This window comes from Penaeus vannamei, chromosome 13 (assembly GCF_042767895.1).
Source record: "Penaeus vannamei isolate JL-2024 chromosome 13, ASM4276789v1, whole genome shotgun sequence".
Lineage (NCBI taxonomy): Eukaryota > Metazoa > Arthropoda > Malacostraca > Decapoda > Penaeidae > Penaeus > Penaeus vannamei.
In genome coordinates, this window is record NC_091561.1 from 8,314,554 (window position 1) to 8,328,431 (window position 13,878).

Consider the following 13,878-nt stretch of genomic DNA (forward strand, 5'->3'; position numbering starts at 1 on the left):
TAAGATTATCAACAGAGATATAATCATGAAAATCAATATATAACAAGGTCATTTGGAATTAATGATATCAATTATGAATAATGATAATGACAATAATTACAAATATAATGACAATAATAATAATAATAATAATAATAATAATAATAATAATAACAACAATAATAATAAAAACAATACAAACAGTAATAATAATAATAATGATAATAATAATAATAATATATAAAACAATAATAATGATGATAATATGATAAATAATAATAACAATAATAATAATAATAATAATAATAATAATAATAATAATAATAACACTAATGAAAAGAACAAAAAAATACACTTATCATAATGATAATCGTAACAATTACTTAACATCATCATCACCTGTTAAGTAATATATTTACATTACATTTCACTTGTTTAAAGTTAACATCTCATACAACTGACTATTTGTCACAAGTAATTCAATATCTCTCTACTGTTACAAACTGGGGAAAAAAAAAAATTAATAAAAATATAGTACATGAGTGCTGAAAATGTCTTGCGAGAGAGTCAGTGTTGTATGGTACACTAAAACTGTGAATTTTTGACAGGGTGGCACTCTCATGACTGTGAGTATTGTGTCTTGTCTAAATACACAGGAAACACAACAATCCCAAAGGAATGATCATAGGCCATTTGCAAAATTCGCGACTAGTAAGCATGATGAGTATGTGTATTGATGAACTCTTCATTTTTAAGCTGTGACCTATGATTCAATTTATACTCAACTCTGAGTAGAATATATTTTGGAGAAGATAAAGTTAATGCATTAAGACTTTCAATCTTAACATCACATGGCAGTCACTAGTGCTGAGTAAAACATTTTAAAGATCATTTTCAAAGATATTGTTTATGCGTTAAGACGGTAATTAGAAAAACAAAAAGAAGGTGAATTTGCTTTGCTATATTTGTTCACTTCTTTACTAAAACACGTATTGTATCCACTCAGGAAATATTACGATCATCATGATTAAAAGCCATCAAAAATAACATAAAAATAACCAAAAATTATGAAAACAAACTATGGTTAAATACAAACTTGTTATAGTTCCATTATTTTACATTTTTTATTTTTTTTTCACAAAAATGATAGTATGTCACCTACATTATTTTTGTACACTCACATCATTAACCTTTTGTCCTCTGGATATATAAATCACTTCTGCTTAACCCTAAAATGCTATTTCTTGTAGTCTGTTTACAATAAATCATTTCTTTACCAAAAATATAACAAAGATAAGTGTATTATGACTAATCTATTTAATAATATAACATAAAACTGGCCTAAGCTACTTACAAATGCCTTTTAACACTGCCAGCAAAACTACAAACACAACCTTGATACAATATTGGGTTTTCTTTGAATTGCTAAACTCCAGAATGGCCCTACTTCTGTATGCATAATCAACCAATCAAACAGAAAACCTTATGATATACTATCACTTACATGAAATCCTTAATTTCCATTATCTCTCAACATATAATTTGGTCCCCATATTCTACTCCTGGCCGAAGCCTTCAGTTTCCTCAATGGCGAAGGTGAGTTTCTCAACTAACTGCTCATAGGACTTGTAGGGTGGGAGGTCTAACCGATTGAAGCAGGTGTGGGACCGAGGAAGCCATGTCTCTTTACCCACCTTCTCAATGCAGAATTTCTGTGGCCCATTGCTCCCTACAAAAGTGATAAAATGGTTAATATTTTTCTGACTCTGGAACCAGACAAGTCAGACCTGGAGTCATCTTTACTCAGTTCCAACTATCTTCTCCACATTCAACTGTGTATGATCATTGTAGAAAATTGTTAAATATTTGTAGGCAGTTACATTATCATCCTAATGCCTTTGGGCTTGCATTAACTCCAGGGTCCATGTAAATATGCCATGTATGGGTAACCACCATGCTTGTTTTGATGCCGTATGTACATCAAAGTCCTTGTTTGTGGCTTTGTTCAAGACATGTATGATAATTTGAGGCATTGTGCTATTTTTTGCCTAAATTCCTGCAAAGTATAGAGCTATCATGATACAAATCTGAACGATAAAAAAACATAAACTGTGATTGGACTGCAATACTAATGGAACTACAGTTGCATCCCAATGAGTTTGAATGTGCAATCATAATCGCATGTCAGTGCAACATGAGGTTTCAGATAGGTTTCAATAATTTGCCTTATGACTATGAGTGTATTCATCAGTCAACTGGTACCCCTGGAAAACTGTGTCATTTGGTCAACTTTCGCAAGTGACATCATTAGGTGTCTGCTCATCTATTGTGAATTAACTATGCTGGCAGATGTCGTTCTCTGAAAAATCACTAATCACTAAGTATATGATAAAATGCACTAAAATCTTTAAATATGCTATTAAATAAGTATAGGATCTTAGCAACCAGCAATATACACATATTACATACTACAAATATATTCATATAAAATGTATAGAGAAGAAAGGGAGGAAGAGAAAGTGTTTTTTAAAATCTTATTGAAATACCTTGCTTAATTCCTAAAATTCAAAATAGAGTGAACATAATAATTTGAGAGGAAAACAATTCTAAGGGTACATTCATGTCACAGGCAATATGGAACAAAATAATAAAAAAAAAGAATTGGCAATTTAGATTTACAGCTTTAAGAATATACTAAGAGATGAATGTTACTTCATAATGAATGCATAGTGTTCTTCAAAAATGCATAGTGTTATGTGGTGTTGCAACCACTGACACTATACATTTAAAACATCATACATTCTACTTTATTTGCAATTAAGAAAAATGTTTTATGTGCATATAGACAATGTCAGTATAGTTTTTGTTTTTAAAAAATTCTTATACCAGAAGGGTAAAGTCACAAGATTTTTGCAATATAAGCTGTCATACATCAGAGGCATTTCATGAAGTTTAATGATCTATAAGATACAAAAACTATAACTACATTTTCTCATACAGGTTTTCATATATAACAGCATTTTCCTTACTGCAAATTATAACAACTGTACAATACTTTAAATGAATGGTATCATGTAGCTATGACACCTGAGAATGCCATGCAATTTTTAAAATATTTAAACATTCATCTCCTGATGTCTTCTGAGAGTTTCAAAGTTCTTTTGCTTTTTTCCACATCAACCACTGTTAACATGAGCATACCCTTACAATAAAAGTTACATACCCATAAGCTCTGCAAAGCCTCCTACTGGTACACGGCATGTTCCAGTGACGAACTGTAGCAGACGTGCCCTCTTCTCATTGTCAATCTCTCTCACAAACTAAAAGAAAAATCAGGTTAAATTCTATTAATGATTAATTCAATCAAAGGCTGTCACTATGAAAAAGAAATTACATAATACACTGGATGTCTGTCAATCAATAAGTGGGGGTTAATGTTGAAGGGGGTGCAGCCTTGAGGGTCCCTCTTGGCTAGTTGCCAGGCAGGTCTATGGCTTATCTCTACCCCTTCACAACAGATCTAATCAATTTGCCCAAGCCACAACTTCCAAGGTCAACCCAAGGGCCACCAACACCAAGATTGTCTTAAGCGGAGACAAGCTGGTGAGCGGGAGCATCACTGTCTATCTAGCCTGAGTTGGCAAACCTGGCTTGTGGTAGTAATTGGTCTTGGTCTTACAGTGTAATTTTTGGTTGGATACATGGTCCGGCCAACATCCAAACACCTGGATCTTGGCCTCGGTCCAAGGGACCTCTAGACCAATGGGTGAACTTGTGTCAGCAAAATCAAGGTCAGTGATCTTAAAATTGCCCAATAACTTTGAATGGTAGCTCTAGACATTGTCTAGTTCATGGAAGAGTTGAAAGGTATGGCAGTGATGTAAAAAAATATCTCTGCCTCAATCCAAATTCATTGGAAAAAAGCTAGACATGCCCCTGCACCTTCAGTACCAATATAAAAACCTTGATATTATTCAAATAATCTTTGGATAAATAGCAAGCCATTAAATGTATCAGGATTACCAAGAAAGATTCATGCTGCCATGAGTCAAACACTTTACTGTTGTTGATATAGCTTACTAAGAGTGAATTCAAACTGCCTTTGTCTTTGGTGCCTCAGTAGGTGGTCTGATACTTTTCAGAAGGATGAGAGAGAGCACCTTGCCTGACTATTGTAATGGTCCAGTAATTGCTACAGTGCAAGCATTGCCTTTTCCCCTTACAGAGTGGGTGGATGACCAAACCCCTTAACAGGTCCACAGGAATGGTAGCATACTGCAGAGAGCATCCAGGACACTAAATAATCTACAAGGCAAAAGTTCATAACGAACCTCTTTGAAAATTACAATCACCAAGTGACCAGCCCCCACCCCCATTCAGTAACTTTTGCAAAAAAAAAAAAAAAAAAAGTATTTTCTAGTCTAGATAGTTTTTTTTTACAGCATATATCAAATGTTTCAGATCAAAATCAATAAAAGGAGGTACCTTTACAAAATATGGTCCCTATTGAAAATAATGACTGACTCATCACAAACTACAGTAAATATATATATATATATATATATATATATATATATATATATATATATATATATATATATGTATATATATATAAAACATGATTGGATTGAATGATAAAATAATAAAGATAATGAACTTAAGAAAGTTCCCTCCTCTGTGGAGCATGGGAAAAATTCAACTACTTCAGTAACTTTCGAATTCCATGTACTCCATACATATGCTTTTAAAATTCTCAAACTTAAACCATGTTGTATTCAAGCTAGGACTTTATAACTAGGATGATTTTGTACTGATATTGCAACCCACAGTTCTCCATTTCTTCAAGTTGTCTCTATGGTTTAATGCATTTATTAAACTTTTCAGACAGAAAAATCTAATTTTATATCCAACAAACAAACAAAACTATGAGACATACCTTTACAGAATAGCATCCCTATTGAAAATGATTCTGATTGACTTGGTAATCATTGCAACACAAGGTACAGTAATATATATTTTTTAATATACATAACATTATTAGATTTAGCGAAAGATAACAGAGGTACTGAACTTTGGCAAGTGTCCAAAATTTAGAACGCCATATCTCCATTCTTTGTTTACAGAACTTCGGAACCTATAACTCATAATTTTCATACGATTCAAATGTAGTTTGTTGCTTTTGCTAGAGCATTGGAATTCCAAAGCTATATAAATAGCTGATTTTTTAATTTTGGAATAAATAAAAAATAGAATTATGTAAAAATGAAAAAAAATTACCAAAGATATTCTATGTCAACCAGTCCCCCGCTCCAAAATAAAGGAAATAAAAAAATCGGCTATTTATACAAGCTTACTATAGGATAGATCTAACACAAATATTTTTTGGGGGAATATTCAGGAAAAAAATGTGGCAGTTATCATATACCGGAGACAATACACCCCCCCTCAAAAAAAGTTAAAATTGTATATGAGACAAAGTGCAATTATATACTCGATATTATGCAAAAACAATCAATGAGTTACCTCCAACCAATATTTTATTATGATGAGATGCGTTGAGAAAAGTAAGCCTTTTCCGGGACGGTCCTCTTAAATGAAAATATAAATATATAGAGAGCTTGGATCACCCAAATGTCCCTCATTCTTACCTGCCAGAACCACATAATTTGTTTTGAAGATCGGTTATAGTGACGGTATATAGTATGCTTCTGCCAATCACAAATGTCAATCTCTTGCATTCCACACAGCAACAACTCCAATTCCCGTTCATCAAAATACTTCAACCACTCCAGCGGCACCACTTCCGAAAACCCTTCCAGGAAATGCCTTGTCTGTGCCTCTTGGCCTCGAGTGAGACGCCACTGCATCATGAGGCTGTAATGATAAGTGTCATTTTATTGTGTAGAACAATAAATCTGAGGATGCTTAAAGTGCATAACTTAGTAATTCCTACACTAAAATATATATAATATCACACAGATAAATCTTAAAATGCTTAGTAATTTTTATAGTAATCTGTATACCTCATTTCACAGGCAAACATGATGCTTAAAATGCTTGACCTAATCATTACAACATTACATATATACATACATCTTCCCATTGACTTTTCTGTCAACAGATACATGTACCATATAACAACATAAAATTGAAGACTTACTCAATATATTCTTCCTTATTTTCCTCTGTCACTTGGATATCTTTTCCACCAGGCTTCAACTCTACTTCAGTTATCTTCCCCAAAACTTCAAAATCAGTGCAGAAGGTCATCTCAAGGCAACATTCCTAGAAACATAATAAAATCATTATGTTTATATCTTATACTTAATGATATAAACGACTGAAAATAATTTCACAGGTTCAACTGGGATGACAACTACTGTTATATAATGAAACAAAATACAATATCCATCTTTATAAGACTCCCTCATAAAAATCAAGGACACAATACAATGAACTTTTCTATTATCTACTAATTATGTGTTTGCTGGATGTATGCAACATCAAAATTCCAAGGAGTAATACACAGTGGACCTAACAATCATTTAATTTCTTTCTACAGTGTTAAACCTTAATAATCAAAGTCCACTATACAAACTAAAAAAAACATAAAGAAAAAGAAAAGAAAGAAGAAAAGAGAGAGAGACAGAGCGAGAGAGAGCAAGGAAAAATATAGAATTCAAGATTGTATGAAGCCCAATTATCAACTGACAATAAAACCAGAAAGACATTACATTGCAACCATATTTACACAATTAAATTAGACCCACCTCAATGTTGTTATCCCTAATCCACACAAGTGAATTATAGAACTCTGGATCGATAGACTCCAGGTCCTTCATGGTAAGTTTCTTGTTCAACATTCGCTTATAGAAAGGCATGGTAAAACCAGAATAAATGAACTTTCCATGATACAAGGCCTGGAAAGAAAAAAATATAAAGTTGGTAAATGCAATACCAGGGAATTTAAAACTTTAAATCTTAAGATGTAACAAATGGTAAGACAGAAGCATTTCTACATAAGATATCTGAAAACACAACACTCAGTCATCTTTATATTATCTTACTAAGTTATATCACTTGGCAAATATACAGAGACAGTCAAATACTATACTTCCTACATAACTTTCACTGCCCAACAAAATAAACTAGAGATCAAAAGATAATTCATCTTAAACCTGATTCTCATAAGGTATACCTAAAAGCTATTGAACATTAAATTTTACTTTCACAAAGCACTCTCAACATAATTTTGACAGACATATAGAAACATCTTAGCATGTCCTAACCTACTGGGTGCCAAGAGTACACATGTACATGCATTGTCCAATATGTGAGCTTAGTCACCAAAGAGTCAATTATCAAGCCTCCATGAGCTCATCAGTGTACTTGATTCCTTAAATTTTTGGGAAATAATCTTTTAAATTTCTAATACTATTATTCCTATAGTTATAGTATTATAATGATTAATAATAATGTTACATATAACATCACTTCATCAAAATTCAAGGAACAGGAATAACAGGGCTGGTAAGACTTTAACAGACTCCTTGGTGACACGTAAAGCCAATTATGTGTAAAGAAATAAAAAACATATATATTGAACAATGCATGTACCCAGCCTATATAAACTAAAAACATATCCTAATCTATCCTTTTAAGTCTATGCATAAGAACTACATTTACAATACTTTTCCTTTCAATTTTGTTGTATTTTCCTTCTCCATCTACTGTCTTTTCATAGTTATGACAATGATGACACAATTCACTTTAACAGGAAACCTTTATTGTAAATGTAATTACCATATTACAGAAGATGAAGAAAGCAGTTTAGATAAATAAAGCTTTAATAGAGGTCAGTCCTTACTCACCATAGCTATAAACCTTCCAATAAATTTGAAATATGTTAAGTGATCAGGGTTGACTTCAGAGGCTGGGTTGATCTGAAGAGAGTAATTGTTTTTGTTGGCGTATTCAAATAGGCAGTACATTGGGTTGAGCACCTCGTGGGAGAGCTGGAAGAACCACTCTCTGTAAAGGGAAATTAGTAACTAATTAAACACAGATATGACAGCATAACACTTTCTTTTCCAAAATACTACATCAAAAATACAGTATCTACTAAATCTACAATTTGCATGTTATTATTAAGCAATTATAATCACACAACAGAGCACAGTTTGCTTCTTGGCTTACCTTGCAATACCACCATAATCGAGACCCTCTTCTCCTCTAAAGATGATGAAGAGACGTCTACGTAATTCAAAGGCTGGAAGTCTCATCACTTGGTGGAAAGAATCTTCAAAGAGTGTCTGCCGGGTAACACTAATCTTGATGTGGCCAGCAACAGTATTACTGGAAGGATAAGTGTCACACTATTACCTTTAAGATTAATTATACAGCCATTCCCAGACATAAATCTGAGTTTTGGTCTACCTAAATGATTCAATGGGTGTAAGCTGGAAGAACATTAGTATATGTATGAGTCATGTGCACCCATATCAACAGATTGAAACAAAACAAAAAATAAAACATTTCCATGAAAATGGAGAATTAGTGTGACTATCAAAATCAACAAAAAAATCACTAAAAAACTCAATGGAATATTCAAACGGCTATGTTTAACCAAGAATGTGGAGAGATTTATGAAAGCATTATCAGAACCTACCTTTGACACAAGTATCGGAATTGTCCCAATTTCCACCTGAAGGATCTCTCATAGACCACGGGGATTCCGTACTGTCCTCTGTTGGCACTGCAACCAAAAACACGAAAAGTGTATTAGAAATCAAGATGGCAAAAAGAAAAAATCAGACACAACATAACAAAAATTCTATACTCTCTTTATTTGTATCACAGAAGAATAGCAAATCTTTTAGTTTTTTTTTAAATCATTATTTGATAAAATTTATAACATGAAGTAACCAGTGTGAAAAGTGAAGAGAACCACATGAAAAATAAACAAAAGGAACAAAAAGGAAAACTGGCAGATTCAGGGAGAAGAACTAATGGGTTAAACACTAGTTTCCTTTCAGTTTATATTGTTGTAGAGCTCTATATCTACCATGTTATTTCCACTAGAAAGGCATCCAATACCTAACTCAAAAAGAGGATTTTTGCATTCTATCTTATATAAAAATTAAATATAAATTTATATATATATACATATATACATACATACATATATATATATATATATATATATATATATATATATATATATATATATAATTTAAACATATATACATGTATAAATATTACTTAAAATAATGAGTCCTACATTTGCTTTGCTCCTGGACGAGGATCCTGGAAAGTTGTCTGGCGGGTGTTGTGGTCCACAAAGTACTGGCGACCGTCATCTGTGAGTCGCATCTCCCAGCCAGCTGGAAGGGCCTCCTCCTCAAGTCCCATTCTGTAAATTTAGAGTATTCTTTTAACAAGTTCTTTCATTGCATTCCTAAAGAAAAAGACAAGTAAGAGGGGGTAGTAGTAGTAGTAGTAGTAGTAGTAGTAGTAGTAGTAGTAGTAATAATAATAATAATAAAAAGGCAGGGACACACTAATAATTCAAGACATAATAAACGCTAACTCTATATGAGAAAACAGCATATATTCCATCAGAAACAAATCTTACCCTTGTGTCCTTGGATCATCCCACTGAGTTGTTCTGTTGCGGTGGTTGACAAAGTAAATTCTACCATTGGGCTCCTGCCGCTTCTCCCAACCCTGATCACATAAACCGTATAGATTAGGGTTATTGTAAATAGTTTCAAGTATGAATTAAGACAAAAGAAAAAATTGTTAAAATCATATCACAAATATTTTTCCTTAAAAAAAAACAATGAAACATGTATAAAAGTATCATTGTGTTTAGATTTTTCCTTTTTTCCTGTCTCTTTCTCTAACTACTTGTTTTCTATCTTCACTTCAACATTGCATCTCTCATTCTAACTTTTCCTCTCTCTTTTCCCCATTTATTTCTTTCACTTTTTCCATTTTCTCTCTCTCTCACTCTTCCTTTTTCCTCCATCTTTTGCTGTCTCCATCTACTTCTCCCTTCATCTCTCTCCACTCCCCCTCATCTCTCCCTCTCTCTATCTACCTCCCTTCCTATCTTTCTTCATCCCCATATACATCTTGCTGCATCTTTATCCACCCTCCTTATCACACCCCATCTCTACCTCTCTTTCCATCTCTATCCATTTCCATATACCTTTCACTGCATATCTCTCTCTCTCTACCCCACCTCATCTATCCCCACCTCTCTCCATCCCCATCTACTTCTTGGTTCATCTTCCTCCACCCCTCTCGTCTCTCCCCATCTCTACCTCTCTTCCTATGACTCTCCATCCCCATCTACCTCCCCTCAACCTCTACCACTGAAACTCACAGGTGGCAGTGGGCCCAGAGGATCATTCTCAGTCTCTTGGTTGGTGTTGGGATACAGGAACCTCTGTGCACTGAGCTGAGCAATGTGTTGTCGCTCCCCTTGCCATTCTTCAAATTGCCTATTGGAAAGAAAGGGGAAAAATTAATGGATGAAAATGTAAAAATGGGAGAAATGAAAGTGGAAATACATGTAATGAATGAAAATGACAGACAAGGTGAGGAGAAACTATAAGTCTGAAAAAATAAGTTCACGAAAATTACACTAATAAAAAATAAAAATAAAAGAAGAACAAGAAGGAGAAAAAAAGAGACCTCCTTACCTAATATGTTCTACTGTTGGCCGCTGCCAGGTAGTCGTTCTGGTGTTATGATCGACATAATAAACTCTCCCCCTTGGATCGCGACGTGCCTCCCAGCCTGCAGGTAAGGGCTTTGGTCTCTCCCATGTAGTGGAGCGGGTTGTGTGGTCTACGTAGTAGCGGCGCCCATACTGGTCATGACGCATCTCCCATCTGAGGTAAAAATATTGTGATGATGGACTGTGACTAACTTAAGGAAAATCTTTACAAAAACAAAGCAAAACACAAAAATAACAATAAAATTTTTACAAATAAGTAAAATAATTACGGTTTTGCTACTTACCCATGGGGAAGGGGTTCCTCCTGAACCCCTACTGTTGCAGGCTGAGCAGAGTTGCTACCACTACTACTGCTGCTAATGTTTCCTGCAGAGGCTGGAGCTCCACTGCTGCTTCCATTACTGTTTCCACTCCCTGGAGTATTGCTACCATCTGTTAGTAAGGACGAAGAGAAAAGGGCCATTTTGAGCCCCCATAGAAGTTTCTATGAGGTCTTTATCTTACCTTCCCATCTGTATATTATGTTATTTATATTGATACTGATATTTTTATACTGTCTCTATGCTCTTTAGAACAAACTCCCATGTCTTTAGCAACATGACTTCATTTCACTTTCAACTGAATGGATAAGTTTGGCATATACACTCAATGTAGAAAGGTATAAATGAGAATGATTATCTTTACAATACCTATCTACACTTGTCAATATGAATACAGTTCATATACACTCTACTTAATATCATAAAGAGGTTTTAGAAACTGAGAACAGAGTTACAATCTACAAAATCTTGAAGATTTTCACCAGAAGATATTGCACTTCTAAGATAACGATTAGTACTTATGTCTGTCCACGGTTTGACCCATTTTGGACATATCTTTTATACATATACACCTTATACTATTGCTATCAATAAAATATAAACTCTGAATTTGTCTATACTCCTAGATATAGGCTGTAACATTAAACAATAATATAAAGTTATGCATCTTTCTTTTTTCTTAACCCACTAACGCCAGTACATTTTGAAGCCGAAGATAATATTTACTGGGCGGCTACAAAATCGGTGTGCGGGGCCGGCCCGGAATTTGCCTGTGCACCGGCCACGACCCGTGACATATTCAGAGCGCGAGCTCCGAATCAACGTCACACTGGCGGGACGCCTGGCAATGTTTATTTTTCCGGGTGTCTCATATATGGGAAACCAATCGTAAATGGGTTAAATCTATATGGTGGGGCCAGAATTTCCTGTGACATAATCATTATGTAACAGGGTTTGTACTGTGTACAGCCAGTCTACCCGCTCAGTGAGTGGGAGAGTTATAAAGCATAATACATGATTATGTTATGAAGGCTATAGCTGTACCCATTACTGAGGGGTTAAATAGCACCTAGCATCACATTAAAAGAATATCTTACTACTGATTCTTGTATAATACAAGTCTCTTTTAAATGTCTCATGGCACATATTGAAATACATAATTGTAAACTAAATACACCACTAAAAATTTTAGGACCATGCATGGCAAATCATCTTTTCATGTGAACAAAAATTATGACAAAGCATGCCTATTTTGTCTTTTAACCCACTAACGACAGGTGTCCTATAAATGAGAGACCTAAAAAATTAAATATTGCCGGGCGTCCCGCCAGTGTGACGCTGTATTGGGGCACATGTTCCGACGCAGCAGCGGGCCATGGCAGGCAAATAGACTCCGGGGAAACTCCGCCGGCCGATTTTGTAGCCCCCTGGAATCTTTTATTTTTGGCTTCAAAGTATACTAGCATGAATGGGTTAAGAAACATAGTATATCAATATACAAAATACTTTAACAGAAACTGACCTGAGTTCCGTTTATTTTTATGGGCTCTGTGATGACGATTTGCAGGTCTTGGGGCAAGCCCAGGTGGTTTTGGTGCAGCAGCAGAGGAAGCAGAGTGCTGTGGGGTGCCATTGGTAGGAAGTTTTCCATTGGTGGCATTGCTGGCAACTTGTGGTGGATTAGGCTGATGATTAGCCTGGGGAGACACATTCCCTGGCACAGGGGGAGCTATAGATTCTGCACCATTGGGTCTCCCATTCTGGTTTCCTGAACTGTCAGTGGGACTCTCTCCACCTAATACCACAACGGCAGACCCATTGCCCACACTCTTCCTAGCCCGGGCGCTTGGATGGGACGAGGCAGCCTGGCCATCACTATTAATGGAAGGAAGAGACGGGATGGGGCTGTGTGTTGCAGACGTGTGTGAGGTATGGGTGATAGTTGTGCCAGAGTTGGACTGGCTGCCACTTGCTGACATAATGGCAGGCAAGGCTGCTCCTGAATGGGCATCAGACTGGATCAGCTTGGGTGGAGGGGGTACAGGTGGCGGAGTTTTGCCACCAACTCGAACTGTGACTGTATTGCTTCCACTGACATTCCCACCACTCACATTCACAACTGCAAAAAGAAAATTAAAAGTCATTTAGTAAACATGCCAGTCATTGGATTTACACACATCTTATATATAACCTGCACTGCTGAATTTCACTCTCTAACCTTTTAGAACATAATTTCTTCAATCATATGATAGATCATTTCAAAAGTACTAATAAACAGCTTTACTTTGTCCTTTTAAAACAATACCATAAATATAACTACTCATGAATCAGTCATTACATGATAATTTAGGAATTTAGACTGTAATTAAAAAAAAAAAAGAGAAAGGAAAAATGTATAGCCTAAAATATCTCAACATCAACTAAAGCAAAATATCAAGCTCCTATCAATTAGAATAATTCAACAACATACTGAAAGGTTTAGGAAAGATCCCTTCCTTACTCAACTTGCACTGCTATGTATATTTAGTGCGTAAAAAGAGATACTCTGACTTATACATAGTCATGGCCGACCTACATGATGTACAGTGACACTAACAAAAATTTTATCACAACACAAAAAAAAAAAAAAAAAAGGAAAAAAAGAAAGAAAAGAAAAATAAATGAACTTTACCAGTTGGAAGGTTATAGTTGACTTCCCTTTGTCTAGCGCCTCCCTGGGTTAAAATATTCAAGCCATCTAGGGTGACTGTGATAGTAGGAGGCTGGGAAGCTGAAAGTTCAATTATCAAGAATTAAATTAAATGAAAACTCGAAACAGTAAGTCTCAGTTAT

At 34.9% G+C, this 13,878-nt stretch overlaps 1 protein-coding gene across 6 annotated transcripts in view; it reads right to left on the reverse strand.

The window, feature by feature from the left end:
- Su(dx) (Suppressor of deltex) overlaps positions 1-13,878 on the reverse strand; it is a 25,220-nt gene continuing 11,342 nt past the window's right edge. For 3 of the 6 annotated variants that reach the window (XM_070128905.1, XM_070128906.1, XM_070128907.1), the window contains 15 exons: positions 13,718-13,816; positions 12,569-13,165; positions 11,011-11,158; positions 10,689-10,880; positions 10,370-10,487; positions 9,614-9,705; positions 9,260-9,391; positions 8,648-8,734; positions 8,176-8,334; positions 7,851-8,010; positions 6,750-6,899; positions 6,140-6,264; positions 5,628-5,853; positions 3,203-3,299; positions 1-1,708 (listed from right to left, as the gene is read on the reverse strand). In XM_070128905.1, the coding sequence (XP_069985006.1) occupies positions 1,536-1,708; positions 3,203-3,299; positions 5,628-5,853; positions 6,140-6,264; positions 6,750-6,899; positions 7,851-8,010; positions 8,176-8,334; positions 8,648-8,734; positions 9,260-9,391; positions 9,614-9,705; positions 10,370-10,487; positions 10,689-10,880; positions 11,011-11,158; positions 12,569-13,165; positions 13,718-13,816 (2,555 nt within the window). In that variant the 3' untranslated portion in view covers positions 1-1,535. The remainder of the gene's footprint in view (positions 1,709-3,202; positions 3,300-5,627; positions 5,854-6,139; positions 6,265-6,749; positions 6,900-7,850; positions 8,011-8,175; positions 8,335-8,647; positions 8,735-9,259; positions 9,392-9,613; positions 9,706-10,369; positions 10,488-10,688; positions 10,881-11,010; positions 11,159-12,568; positions 13,166-13,717; positions 13,817-13,878) is intronic. The other 3 variants (XM_070128908.1, XM_070128909.1, XM_070128910.1) reach the window with 1 other exon arrangement.